General features: G+C 47.1%; 1 protein-coding gene across 1 annotated transcript; it reads right to left on the bottom strand.

The window, feature by feature from the left end:
• Positions 1-3221: 3221 nt before the first annotated feature.
• On the bottom strand, positions 3222-6124 carry NHLH2 (nescient helix-loop-helix 2). Its single transcript, XM_006105987.3, has 3 exons — positions 6003-6124; positions 5285-5600; positions 3222-3657 (listed from the first exon to the last, which is right to left on the bottom strand). Exon 3 carries the CDS (start codon positions 3647-3649, stop codon positions 3242-3244), a length of 408 nt encoding a protein of 135 aa, XP_006106049.1. The 5' UTR covers positions 3650-3657; positions 5285-5600; positions 6003-6124; the 3' UTR covers positions 3222-3241.
• Between the last annotated feature and the right edge of the window lie 7871 nt (positions 6125-13995).

Genomic DNA, 13995 nt, shown 5'->3' with positions numbered 1-13995 from the left:
GAGAGTGATTGGCACAGGGTGTTTTGGTGGCATGAGCACAGCACAGGTTAACAGGTGGCAGCGACTGTGGGCTGCTTGGTAGGCAGATCTATCTAAAATGAACCCCTACCAGCACCCCAGCTGTCATCTTCACAGCATTTAGTAAAACCTGAAATTAAGTTTATCTCTTCGTTGTCAGTAGGCTTTATCTCACCTGGGGCTCTATTTTTAGCATCTCAAACAATGCCCAGCACACAGTAGGTCCTCAATAAATATTTGCTGAATGGAAGACTGGAAGATCACCATCATCATTGTTCAAAGAAGCATCAGTACTCCTTTACTATGGCTGAGTAGCCACGGAGCCCATGCTACGTGCGGGATCAGTCACCGTCTGGTCTACCAGAGTGTCACAGTACTGTCTGTCTCTTTGGAGGTGCTCAACAGCCTTGGGTTTGAAATCCTGGGATCACACGGGCTGTGTGGCTCGGAGGGGCTTTGATCTTTGTCTATGTCTGTGCCCTATGTCCAACTCCAAGGGCAAGGGTCTTCGTCTAGGGAGGTGAGTGAATAGGTGCCTCCTAGAGTCAGTGGCAGAACTGTGTCAGTCCGTTGGAAGTTGGGCTCATTACCAGGAAAAGGAGGCCCGCATTTCCTTGGCATTGGAGCAAGACTGCATTTCCTGTCCTAGGATAGAGAAGTTCTATGAAGACTGGGAGTAGCATCTCTCCCAGGCCTAGAGGGGCAAGACCTGCAAGCCCTCAGCCTCCAGGTAGCAGGTGTCTGCAGGCTGACGTCACCAGCCGCAGCAGCCGTGACCAGGGCTCTGTCCAGACACAAGGCCAAAGAAGGCACCCTCCTGTTTCATGTCCCTGGTGCATCCCTACTGAGCACCTGCGCGTGAGGAGTGTGAAGCCTCACTTACTAGGTTCCTGTGAACCTAACTACAAGATACCTGGGTGAACGTGAAAAACGCTCACAGTCACATTCCCACATGTTATAGGCACAAAACCAAACATCCACCTAATTGCATTTTCACTCCACAACCAGAGATTGCGTGTGATATAGTCCATATTTCATAGAACTCTACACATGTGCATGTAGTTTTTAAGTTATTCATGTCTCCTGCTGGCAGACAGAATATTTCACATTGTTAGACTATTAGCTTTTGTAGATGACATTCTTCATATCTCAGGGTTGGCCCAGGGCTAAAATTTTTTCTCTTGTTTGCAGGTGTCATGTCCTGGTTAGATGTTTGACACCTTGTTCTTAATAAGTGCCATGAGGCTGGGAGTCGTCATATCAGGGCCTTCTTCTCACACAGCCATGTGACGGCGCAGGGACCGGAACTCCCTGGGCCTCAGGTTCCCGGCTCTAATTTGAAGAGGTTGGGTTAGTTACTGAGTTTCCTTTCAGAGCAAAAGAATCTCTGATTCAAGTAATATTTTCACGTGAACCCTATAATCTTTCCTCGTGGAGGGAAACATGATCTGTGCCACCATCCTAGCTAGAGACTGATGAGTGCTCAAGTTTAGGAAGAGCATCCAATATCCCCGTGATCAATATGTTAAGGCTTTGTTGTGTTTTCTTCATAGTTCCTTCCTGAGGAATTGAGTCTGTTAAGCTAGTTCATGCTCAGCCAGCATGCTCATTTTTTTTTTTTTGACAGTATGCTTAAAAATAAAGGAGAGGGCTTTACTTGATACCTTTATTTGTATGCAAAACAGCGCACCATTCATGAGATTTGAAAAACTCGTCAGATAGAAACCAGATTATATCTATTTTCACTACAAAATATTGCATTATATAAAGCAACAGAGACACACAAAAACCCTGAAAAAGACTAAAATCTTTGGATAGCAGGTGTGGTTTTTTCCCCCCCTTATCTCTAAAATACACTCCTCGTTTTAAGAGTTTCACAGCTGAGAACATGAAACATTTTCAGGTTATAGACTTTTCTTTTTGGTTGTCACAGAGGAAAGTAGTTTCTGAATTCTTTTTTTTTTGTTTTTTTAGGAAAATAACTTAATTTCCTAAAATCATCCCAGGCACAAACATCACACATACACACACACACACACACAAAAGCTACTTGCCTTATAAACAGTTTGTAAAGTACTTTTCAGACATAACTACAGATAAGAATAACAACACTTACTTTTTTAAAAAACTATAATAGTGAAGTGTTAGTGTTGCTGATCTCACCACAAACAAACATCTTAATATATAAAATATGTTTAGAAACAGGGAGAAGTGGGAAATTTGTTATGCAAGTGCAATATAATTAGAGCCAAAAGAAAGACCACAGTATAATCTCAACAAACACGTAAAAAGTATTATTCCACAGGAAAAAGTGTAAACACGTGACTATAAATTAATTGGCACAGAGTATCCAAAGTAAAGTTATCACCACTCTGAAAAATAAATGTCTTGGAAAAAATACTCTACTCCTTCTAACATAAATAAAAATAGGTAGTCTTTTTCTAACTGCACCTATGGGTCCACGCATTTAAGGTCACGAATAGATGTTTTTGGATATATAAAGGGGCACTTTGCCTGAAAACGCAGTCAGATATTAAGTTTTCCATTTAAATATGGATTTTCCTGTCTACATTAGAGTCATACTTCAGGGTTCAGTTCCCACCAAGCTCAGATCGTCCCACACTGTGTCTGTCTGTTCTCACTGTATCTTTTTGAGCTTACCAAGTATGCAGTAGGGCTTGTCTGTTGTAGTTGGAGTCTAAGCTAATCTTTCTTTTCGCATCTGAATAGAAAGTTTCCTGTTCCACCTTCAGGTGCCTAAAATCTCTACCCTGGAAGACATTCCCTCCCTTCCCCTCCGGATGTTTGGTGACTTGTCAATTAGAAAAATCCAGATCGGCTGAAGTTTTGAGCCTATACTCGGAGCTTCTGCCCTCATTTTTTCAAAACTTGAAGATTCGTGGGAGATAAACTAAGGAGAACTCCAAGTCTCCAGTGAGCTAAAGGAAACACCCTTAAAGGGATCCTGACGCTGGGAGGGGAGGCCTGGGGGCGGCCCATCTCCAGTGCCCCCCCCCCCCAGGTCCGCCGGCCTGGGAAATACCCCCTGCAAGCCCCACAGCTTGCCAGACAAGCCCACCTTCCAGAGTGGGAAACCTTCCCTCGTCTCCCCGCTGATCCGAGAGAACGCAACACGCTGATAACTTCTTCCACGGTCCAAATCTCCCGGGTCGGTCTCGGTCCCCCGACATCCAGACCCGCAGCTCCGGCAGCGCGCCCGCCCCTACACGTCCAGGACGTGGTTGAGATAGGAGATGTAGCAGATGGCCAGGCGCAGGATCTCGATCTTGGAGAGCTTCTTGTCGGGGGGCAGCGTGGGCAGCAGTTTGCGGAGCTCGGCGAAGGCCAGGTTGAAGGCCTCCACGCGGATGCGCTCGCGGGTGGCGTGAGCCGACCTGTACTTGGCCGTGGCGCGCCGGCGGCGGCGCTTCTCCTCGCGGCTCAGCTGCTGCGGGTGCGGGTAGAGCGCGGCCCGGCCGCCGCCCTTGCCGTCGCCCTCGGCCTCCTCCACCGGCTCCAAGTCCGACACGTTGCCCAGCACCTTGGCGTCCGCGCCGCCCAACGACTCCGGATCCGAGTGCGCCGAGCTAGGGTGGTCCGAGTCGGCGGCTTGGTCCGGACTCAGCATCATTTTGGAAGCTGAGGGGGAGTCAGAAAATCAATCAATAAAAGGAATCAGGGTCTTTGATAGGTGCGGGAGCGGGGGACGGCCTCCCCCAGAGCCTCCGCGTCCGGCCTCTTTCCCACCCCAGGCCCGCGCGCTCGGGGGAGCTGGCCCGGCGAGGAGGGAGCCGTCTCTCCTAGGCAGGGCCGCATCCTGGACCTGAGACCTCGGCCTGCAGGAGGCCCAGCCCGGGGACAACCGCAAGCCTGTGACGCCTGGGTGTTGTGCGCCTCGGGCCATAGACCAACTCCATCATTCTGCCTTCCTCACTTCACTTCCTTCGTTGACAAATGACGAAGGATGAACACATCTGGCTTTTGGGGGGAGGGAAGGGAGAAGGGGAAGGAATCCGGCTCGCGGGCCTCGCGCTGTTCTGGGGTACAGGGTGGGGCGCCCAGGGCTGGAGAGGGGTCCGGTCCCGCGGGCTGACGGGGAGCAGGTCCAGAGCTCGAAGGCGTCCTGGTCCCCCCCAGTGCTTCTCCGAAATCATAAAGAAACGACTAAACAAACGGAGGCTCCTTTCAGCACAACAGAGGCGCTCGTACCCTCGCAGGCTCCCGAAGCACCATCTGTCACGCAGGCAGCCACACACATCAGGGACCCAGGGACGCGGAGACTTGACCTGCGATCAGACAATGCGCCGCCCGGCAACCTGCCGACCACTCCCCGGAGAACGCTGGCGGCCGGGGCGCTGCAGGAGGAGAGGCCGGGGAGGAAGGGAAAGGCAGGGACCGGAGGAGGTGGGCAGGCCTGGCCCCCGCTACACCTCTGCCCGCAAAGTTTGGGTGCTGGGGGGCCAAAGCCCAGAGCCCGCCGCCCTCCCGGACGGCCTGGCCAAGGCCCGGCAGGTCTGTCCCCAGCTTTTTCCTCTGACGCTGGCTTCCTGGAAAGGTCCCCTTGTCCGCCTCCTCCGGCGTCTAGAGTTCGCCCCTCCTGCGCGCGTTTGGAAGGGAGCGGCCCAGGATCGCTGGGCTCCGGGGGAATTCGGCGTCTAGAAAGGGGCCAGCACCTGCAGGTACCGAGCGCAACTACTGCGGGCGCCCCGGGCGCAAGGACCAGGCTGGGAGCCTGGGGCCCTGCGTGTGCAGCCGGAGCGACCTGGCCGGGGAGAAACCCGCATGGGCGCCAGGGTTTGCTTCCAGAGACAAAAGCGGGGACGCGCGATCCGCTCCCAGCACCGCACTGGCATAGGAGCGAATTTGGCTTCAAGACGGCTTTCGTTTCCCTGCGAGGAAATCATGTCCTCTAAGGCAAAATAAAAACAACCCTCCAAGTGAACTACCTGTGATTCCCTGCGGCTTTTAACGGATACATTTATAAGTAGAGCAACTTGCGCCTACACACTGGCTTGAAAGGGTATAAATAAATAAGCCAGAAAATCAGAATAAGCCACTACAGTTGTAGCTCAGGCAAAAAGTTCCTGGATTGCCCTCAAAGCATGATAAATTCTCCTCCAGATATCTTTTTTTTAAATATTCATACAAAGCACGTCGTGTGTGTATTTTATTTCTTTAACATTTGCCTGAAATGCATCTGTCAATGCAATATGAACAAACTAACTTAGTTCCACGCTGGAAAAAAAATTATTTAAAGGAGCCTTACCTTGTAAAAGCCTTTTCGATAATCTTTTCTCCAATCTTTTAGAGTTAAAATTCCAGGGAATACAGGGGAGGGACTCCGAAATATATTAAAAGCAGAAAATATGTATTACATTCAAATATGAAAAAGCAGCTGTCATCTCGCCGGGTGTCCACACTGAGGACAGTATCAGTGATTGTTTACTTAGCTGATAGATCAAAACGCCTTTGCCTCTTAATTGTTCACAAACATTTCGGGAAATTCGTTGTTGATTTTCTTCCCCCCAAAAAACCACGGGAGGTGTTGAAAAGTCTCCTGCCTTTTCTCCTCTTCTAGGTCTCTATAAATAACAAAAGAGATGCAGAGATAAACACAGTCACATCAGAGGGCTGATTCCTCCACTTTCTAATAGCAGAAGGATCAATAAGAAAGATGGTTAAGATAAGATACGGCTCCTGTAGGATTCCTTTTCCTCCCCTTAACAGGGCTGAGCAGAAACTGGGAAGTACAAGGCAGAGATGCGATCTGGCTCAGAAGTGATTTTTTTTTTTTTTGAGATAAGGCTTTGTTCAGCTGATGTCTCCCCAGTTCCCAGGAACACAATACTATAACTCGGGGCTAAGCGTGTCTCTTCCTCTTCCCACATCTACTTGTATGTTGTATAAACAGACACCTATTTCCAGTTTCAAAGTCTTTCCAGGCTTGGTTACATCTCCCACCCCCAACCCCCTCCTTCCTTTACCTTGTAGCAAAATAGACATAGTCAGTGGCTTGGAGATGCTTGGAGAAAGGGTGGTGGAAAGTGAAGGTCTCCAGCAGGAACAGTGGCAGGGAAGCTGAGCAAGACGGGAGAGGGTGGCAGAGATGCGCGTGGCTTCTTAGCTCTCCTGGTACCAATTGATTCAGCCTGGAGATGGTGGAAGAGATAAAGGCTTAAGAAGGGGGATGGAATTTTTTTCCCCCTAAATTGATATTTAATGGGAAATCCTATTGGACAGAAACCTGGACATGAGTCACTTAATTGGACTTGACATCTGTCACAGGGTTGGAGTTTTCACAGCCCAAATATTTTAGCAGATCGGATTCCCGCTGAATCTGTGCCATAAAATAGAACATTGCAAGCAGTCCATGATAGGAACTTTAGCCTCTAAGCAGAATATGTAGCCATAATCAGACTATTTCTCTTTTTCTGACGATTGATGCACGTAAACAACATATTGACCATGGAAAAATTATCCTGGCAAATTACAAAGCCAGCATCTTCCTGTAATGTGTAGGAAAATATTTGTGTCCCGAACATGGAAATATATACTGTATATGGTACTGCAATAAACATATTCAGATATGCACTAGCCACCCTTTTTAGTAATCATTTCCACTTTAAAGAACACTTCAACAGACTTGATTAAGCTTATTCCTATTTTTCAGAGATATCTTGCCACTGGACTAATTTTCCAATATATGATAAAAACAACAACAACAACAACCCTTTCAATAGATTGTCATAGGTGGAGCTGGGAACAGAATCCAGGCATTATAATGGCAGGGATCACTAGACGAGACCATTGGACTTTCTGAATATATTTGTTTTCCTCTTCACCCTCTCATTCATTCAGCTTAAACTGTGGCATCCCCCAGATGTTGATTATGCTGCTCATTCTTGCTTGTTTTCATCTATGACTATTTCGCCGTGTGGCAGTGCATTGGGCCAGGATGTAAACACATACAAATCACCAGTGTATTCCAGCACGTAATGCCTTTGCCTTACACGACCCCATGCCTCTGAATTTAGATGCCTTATAACAAAAGGGAAAATCTAGTTCAATTATTTTGCCACTGTGAGCCACCATCAGTTACAAATTATTTGCAATTATTTTAGCTTTTTTTTTTTTTTTTGATAGTGCAAGCATGAAAGAAATAGAGTATTATAGCTCACCGCCACCCTCCCTCCCCAGTCCCTGGGGGAACTTTGGTGGAGAGAGGAGCCCTCACTTGCCCTCCAGAGATCAGTTTTGCCCGAAACACAGGCTTTGTTATCAGGGAGGGGGTTGGTCAGGCTGCCCCTGGGAGTGACCCTCTGGGTTCCTCATGGCTGCCACCAGTCCTGTGTGCATTTGCACACGGTTTTTCCTTCTACGGGAGATTCCTGGACCAGCAAGGGGTGGGGTGAGAGCTAGGGGTGCCTCCACCCAAAACGGGCACCAGCACTTTCCAGCTGCACCTCCGCCCCGCCCCAGCGCAGGGGGACATTTACGTGGAGGCAGGAGCCGGCCACATTCAGGTGGCCATGGGAACAGGTGAGTGGGTGAACTAACTCCTCCAGGGGGTGCAGATGAAGGGAGAGGGAGCAGCCAGCACTCTGCACTCACCCACACAGAACCCGGAGTGAGCACGCAGCCGTGCCCCCAGGGGTACCTGTGTTCCACACCTCCCGCTCCTCACACAGGCCCGCGGGCTGCTACACCACTACACGACTGGCAGGTCGAAAAGCCTGGTGGACCTAACCACCACAGTCCACACGGCAGCTGCTGTAGTGGAAAGTGACTGGTATCTGTGTTTACCCTGGGGAGGAGGGACAGTGAGGGGGACATCCCAAGACAGGGTGGAGTCTACTATGGTGTGTGTGCATCTAGACATGTTCTCTCTTCCATTCAGGCTTTCTGATTCCACACTTACAACCTGCAGGTGCATAAATTCATACACGAGGAAGCCTATGTAAACAGGTACACACTCAGACCCATATATAGTCACACCTAGACACACTGTCATGGTCACAGGCATGGACTCACACTCACACATGCATTCTCCCTTCCAGGAAGGCCCTGCTGCCACCTCTCAGACCTCCTGGCACAAATGGCCCCTCCTTCTATGCCCCATAGGCCCTCTTCATATCTCTCCACGACACATTGTGTACCATGATTCTTGGTTTCCATACTTGTGTCTCCCACTGGGCTGTGATGCTTCCGGGGAAGGTCTGTAGCTATACCCCAGCCCTGGTGTCTGAGTGTGACATATTATACGTACTCAGTATATTTATGTTGACCGGCTTCCTGTGCACAGAGGCACCCAGGATGTTTGTAAACAGAAACACTTCCACCTAAAGACACCCATGGTTTCAGCTGTACCACTTTTCTCTCCTTGTGAGGATAGTAACCCTCCCCTACTCACTCCACCGACTGATTGTCTGAAAGTGTTTTATAAAATACTAAGCACCATACAAGCAAAGCTATTGTGGAATATTAGGAGGTAACTAGTGATTTAAAAAGCCAGACTTTCTGGCTCTATCATATGCTACCTGTGTGAATTTAAGTGATTGCTTAGCCTTTCTGGACCTCAATTTTCTATCTTCAAAATGGGGATATAAAAAGTATGTTGTTATGTTATATCCTATTTTTTTTCTAAAGATTAACAAGATAATCTGTGTACCAGTAAAGTACTTAAATTAATGCCAGAACTCATGCTCCATAGTGTTGGCTATTAATATTGTTAATAACATTGTTATTATTCAATATAAATACATATTGAGAGCCAAAAATATATATGAAATTACATGACATAGAATTATATCTAGTATATTCACTCAGTGTGTGTGTGTGTGTGTGTGTGTGTGTGTGTGTTGCCTGGACATGGTTATGGTCACAAACATGGGTTTGCACTCACACATATGCATTTTCTCATACTTTACACAGATTCACTCATTTTATCTTCGCCACAGGCTATGAGGTGGGTGCTGCTGTTGTCCCAATTTTGCATATAAGGAAACTGAGACATGGAGAAGATGGTAATCTACTCAAGTTCCTATAGCTAATAAATGATGGCCGGGGGGGCGGGGGTGGTGCCAAGAGTTAGACACAGGTGTTCTAAATTTAGAAACTACAACCACAATGTCTTCGCTTCTATGGTCATGGTTTCCTTCACAAATACACTCGTGCAGAAGAATTACTCGGCAAGCGACGTGCATGCTCTGAGGGAGAAATAGACCATCATTGAGACCGAAGCTGTATCCCACCTGTTCATGTTTTTCCTCAAGGGAAAAATGTTCCTCTAATATTTTCTGGTAATTCTGAAGGTAGGAGCATATTTCTTGGACTCAACAGATAGTGGGAAGAGGTGCCTTGAATGTTGGTGAGATACTGAGAGAGCATTTTGCACCGGAAAATGGAAAATCCAAGCCTCCACAAGGACTCGATCTGATTTCTTATGATGGAGTTCTAGCAGGACCTTCCAGTGGATCACAGTGAAAACACAGCACCGTCCCTGGGATTCACCAGGCTGCTGCCCCTTCGTTTATCACATCTGCTCACATTCTCAGGTGCCAGGATGTGATGAGGACCTATTTACTCATAAGACTGTGGCCATGGTGCCTAAGAGCTTTAATCAGTTCTTGAGGTGGGTCCGCGTCTCACCACTGAAAAGCAAATATTGTCCTGTTTCCCTTTGCATACAGTCTCAGGGTGATGCTCGATAGGTTAGAGCACTCTCCTCTCATAAAAACTCTTGCTTGTTAGGTCGGTAGGATTAGGGGTGATTTTTTTTTATCCTTTCAAAAATATTCTTTAATGTTGACAGGAAATTCTTTGACAAATAAGCATCTTTTAAAAGGTTACAAAAAGGTCATTTCCAGGAGGAAAAACAAAATATTGTGGAGAGTTCCCTGCATGGGGACATGGGAACAACAAACAGATGGACTAAGAAATGCCAACTTGACAACCTAAACCTGTAAGAAGATGGCCAGATAGCAGACAAAAGTTGATAAAACTTACGCATCATTAATTAAATACGGCATTATTTTTTCATTCAAGTGTTCTTGTGTGCAGCAGATAAGGCCTCAAAATAGAAATGGCTCAAGGGGCATTTCAAAGTTATTGTTCAATGTAATGATGTACCTAAAAAAATATTAATGTCCCATCTTGGCCATCAGACTTGACCTTGTTTGTGTCTCATTTCTGCAGGGCTGTGAGTTACTAGGGTTACTTTAATAAACTGATCTCTAGTAAGGTAACTGTGGCTAGTAATGCCTCATTACTCTTCCCAGATATCTTGGGGTGATATTTTTTTCATGATGTTTTCATGTTTGAATATAAAGGAGTTTGTGAATTTCAGGTCTGTAGAAATTTTAAGTAAGTGGAGGCTGCCTAAGGAGCTATTTGTACTTCATAGGCTAGGCAGCCCCTGCCTCCACTTCCCTCAACTCAAGGATTTTTATGCACATTTAATGATGGAGACCTTAGTCCAAGCATGTCAAACTCGTGGCCTGTGGGCCACATGCCTCGTTTATTTGGCCCGTGTTAGCCTTTGAGTTTGACATGCTTGCCTTAGTCCATGGGGTCTTTGACAGGTTTAGTGTCTGCGGTAGGCTGAAAAATAGCCCCCTCCCCAAAAGGTATTCACATCAAATCCCTGAAACCTATGCCTGCTACTTTAAATGGCAAAAGATGTGATTAAGTATCTTGATTAAGTGAAGGGTCATATACTGGTAGTACTAGAGGCCCAGTGCATGAAAATTCATGCACTGGAGGGAGGGGGTCCCTCAGCCCGGCCTGCCCCCTCTCACAGTCCAGGAGCCCTCAGGGGCGGGAGGTGACCCAGTGACCAGGGGAAGGCGACGCCCTAATCACACCTCTGCTGCTGCCATCGCAGGCAGTGTAAGCCTCTGCTGGTCCTGGTTACCTGAGCCTTGGGCTGGCCCTGGGTGGCTGGGCAGCCACCATCCAAGGTTTTCCTGTACCTCAGCCAGCCCTGCTTGCCTGAGCCTCAGTCAGTGGGGGGTGCAGGAGGGCCCGAGGCCCTGGTGGGGCTGAGGGGACTGGACGCTGCCATCTTGTGGCTGTGGGTGCCACTATTTTGTGAGGGTGTTATGGTCAATTAGCATATTCCCTCTTTATTATATAGGATGTCCAGATGGGCCTTACAGGTAATCCCATGTGTCTTTATAAGAGCAAGGCAGAGGGAACTTTGAGAGAGACACACACAGAGAAGGTGATGCAAAGATGAAGCAGAGAGGAGATGAGGCCACAAGCCAAAGAATGTTGACATGACAGCCACCAAAAGCTGAAAAGGGCAAGAAATAAACTCTCCCTTAGGGACTCCAGAAGGAGTGTGGCCTGTGGACACCTTATTTCAAACTTCTGGCCTCCAGAACTGTGAGAGAACAAATTTCTATTGTTTAAGCCACAAGAAACCAATACCATCTATTATCTTGGGTTCAAATCCTGACTCCAAATGTTAAATCTGTAATCTTAGACACAGCTTGTTCTAAACCTCTGTCTCCTCATATAAAAAATGATAGCATATATGTAAGGAATCTAGTACATAATGTTTGGCACCCAATAATATTTCATGAAATGTTGGTGTTTGTGGAAAAAATAATTCAGTGGTTAAAGCTTACATCAATATGTTTACAAACACAATGAGGTTCTGAGCTTACAGAGGCATTCTCTATGCATGTATGGAAACGTGCATGTGCTGGTGGGTGTGAGGAAATGGCACTAACTGGGTGATGGGCTGGTTAGAAGGGAGGGAGTTGACAGGGTAAGAAATTGTATTCAAGGTATTGACCCCTGAGAAGGAATATATCTGACCCCTGGCTGGGGATGGAACCCACAACCTTGGCATATCCGGAGGATGCTCTAACCAATTGAACTACCTGGCCAGGGCAGGGCTCAGATGTATAACCAGAGTCTAGCAGCCATTGCTGGCAGAGACCTGTCACACATAAACACTGCACATCAGGTAAGAACCATAGACGGAGCTGCCAGCCTCCTGCACTGAGTTCCTGCCACCTGAGTCAACACTTATAAAAGAGTTCCTGGAATAGTATTTCAGCCAATGAGGTGAGACCTGCCCCTCCCATCAGAGCTGCACAGCTATATCCTCATTTGCATCTTTCTTAACCAATCAGAACAGCTCTGTAACAATCAGGATGTGAGATTCCTGTGGTAGGCTGAAAAATAGCCCCCTCCCCAAAAGGTATCCAACCATTCAGGACAGTGCTATTTGGACCAATCAAACTGTGTGAATTTGGATTCCTCCTTTGCATAAAAATGGACCAGTCAGGGACCAGGGAGGGCACTTTCTCTATATAATCTGACTTCCCCTTCGTCCTAGGAGAGTGTATTTCAGTTTCTTCTGGAAGCTGCATATCCCTAGTTTGCAAACTGAGTAAAGTCTCTCTTTTTCTGCACCCCAGATTGGGGACCTCTGTTGGCTTGGATTGCTGGCAGCGAGCTTTTGTGGACGGAGGTCAGTGAAGGTTGCCACAGGATTCTTGTATGATTATAAAGCAGATGGAAAAGGTCCTTAGAATGTAATGGGAAAATTCCCTGGTTTCTTCTTGAAGGGCTTAGGTCTTAAAGTCCACATCCATATTTTAAATCTCATAACGGAAATCTAAATATGCTCTTCATTTGTAGTTTGTCAGCTGAGGGAAAATTACAGAATTGGGCACAGCAGTGGGAAGATTATGGGTTGCTTCTGATAAATGGCTATTTACACGTACTGAGCCGGCTCTGAGGTATTCTCAGGGCATAATTTCATAGCAGAGTTAACATCATCACATGAAATATGACAACAGGTTTTGCACTGCCAATCTGAAACGAAACCGCAGCCTTCTCTAATGAGCAAGTAAGGCCCAGAGGCAGAATGGATTGAGCTGTACCAATACCTGTCGCCTCCAGCCTTAGGCCCTTTGAGTGCAGAGGGGAGAGATGGCAGAGGTGACAGGACACTCCCGATTCTCTCATGGCACCTGCTACCCACTTTGGGAGGAACAGGTTCTCACCTCCACGTTATAGACACCACTGCCTTCAGCCCAGAGGCACGTTTTCTAAAGCTTGGGTATAAATCAGTCACATCTCCTGTTGACTCCGAGCATCATGTCATGGGTGACGCACCTTCACTCCTATCGATCTTCCATTGGCGAGGACTCAGCTTTCCCTCACTGCATCCCTCAGCTCCGTTAATGATTCATGAAGGACATCTAAGCGCCCCGGAGGTGGTCCACACTGGAAGGAACTACCAGAGTTAATATTTTAAGGGCCCTTTTTGAAATGAAAATACTCGCAGCAGTGTTAATCTCTTTGGTCACCTGGGATTTTGTATCCTCTAACTGTGGAAGGGAGGGGGCTCTTTGTGTGAGCACACCTGTATGTTCCAAGTTAATTTTTCTTGGTGAATGAGTTGGTCTCACTCCAAGTGAAAGCAAAATATATTCTGTTCTCAGCCCGGACCTGCTTGAATTTCTATGTAGTGAACCCCATTGATTCCAGGAATCTGAACAGTGTTGAGAGATAGAAGTGTGTACTAGGGTATTACACTTGCTAATGAAATCATGTACTCGGTTCTTCTTGTCTTATTCTCTTATAGCTGGCTGATCAGTACCACCCACTTTCCCTCAGTTGGTCATTTTAGACATAAAGAACCTTCATCATACTTACTTAGCATATTTGAATATACATTTGATTACATGATTCCTCATCCCCTCCCCCAAATAAAAGGCCAGCTGGCACTGCACACAGGGAGGGTTCAGCAGCCACAGGGTTGCTGAAACTCTGCCCCTATTGCTCTGGGCAAGATGGTGCTGGGGCCCGGCTGTTCCCAGTCACAGCATCTGCTCCATGGTTTCAAATTACTTGTTAGTGGCAACCAGGAGTGAAAAGAGAAATGCCTACTAATGTTTTCTAATCAAACTTCACGTCTCTGAGTCCTCACTTACCTTTTTCTTCCATTAACATCAC

This window comes from Myotis lucifugus, unplaced genomic scaffold (assembly GCF_000147115.1).
Source record: "Myotis lucifugus unplaced genomic scaffold, Myoluc2.0 scaffold_744, whole genome shotgun sequence".
In the NCBI taxonomy this organism is placed as follows: Eukaryota; Metazoa; Chordata; class Mammalia; order Chiroptera; family Vespertilionidae; genus Myotis; species Myotis lucifugus.
The sequence above is the reverse complement of the archived record's forward strand: the minus strand, read 5'-3'. Positions and strand labels throughout refer to the sequence as shown.

Coding starts and splice junctions, on each gene's coding strand:
- NHLH2 (XM_006105987.3), bottom strand. CDS start 3,649: ATGATGCTGAGTCCGGACCAAGCCGCCGACTCGGACCACCCTAGCTCG.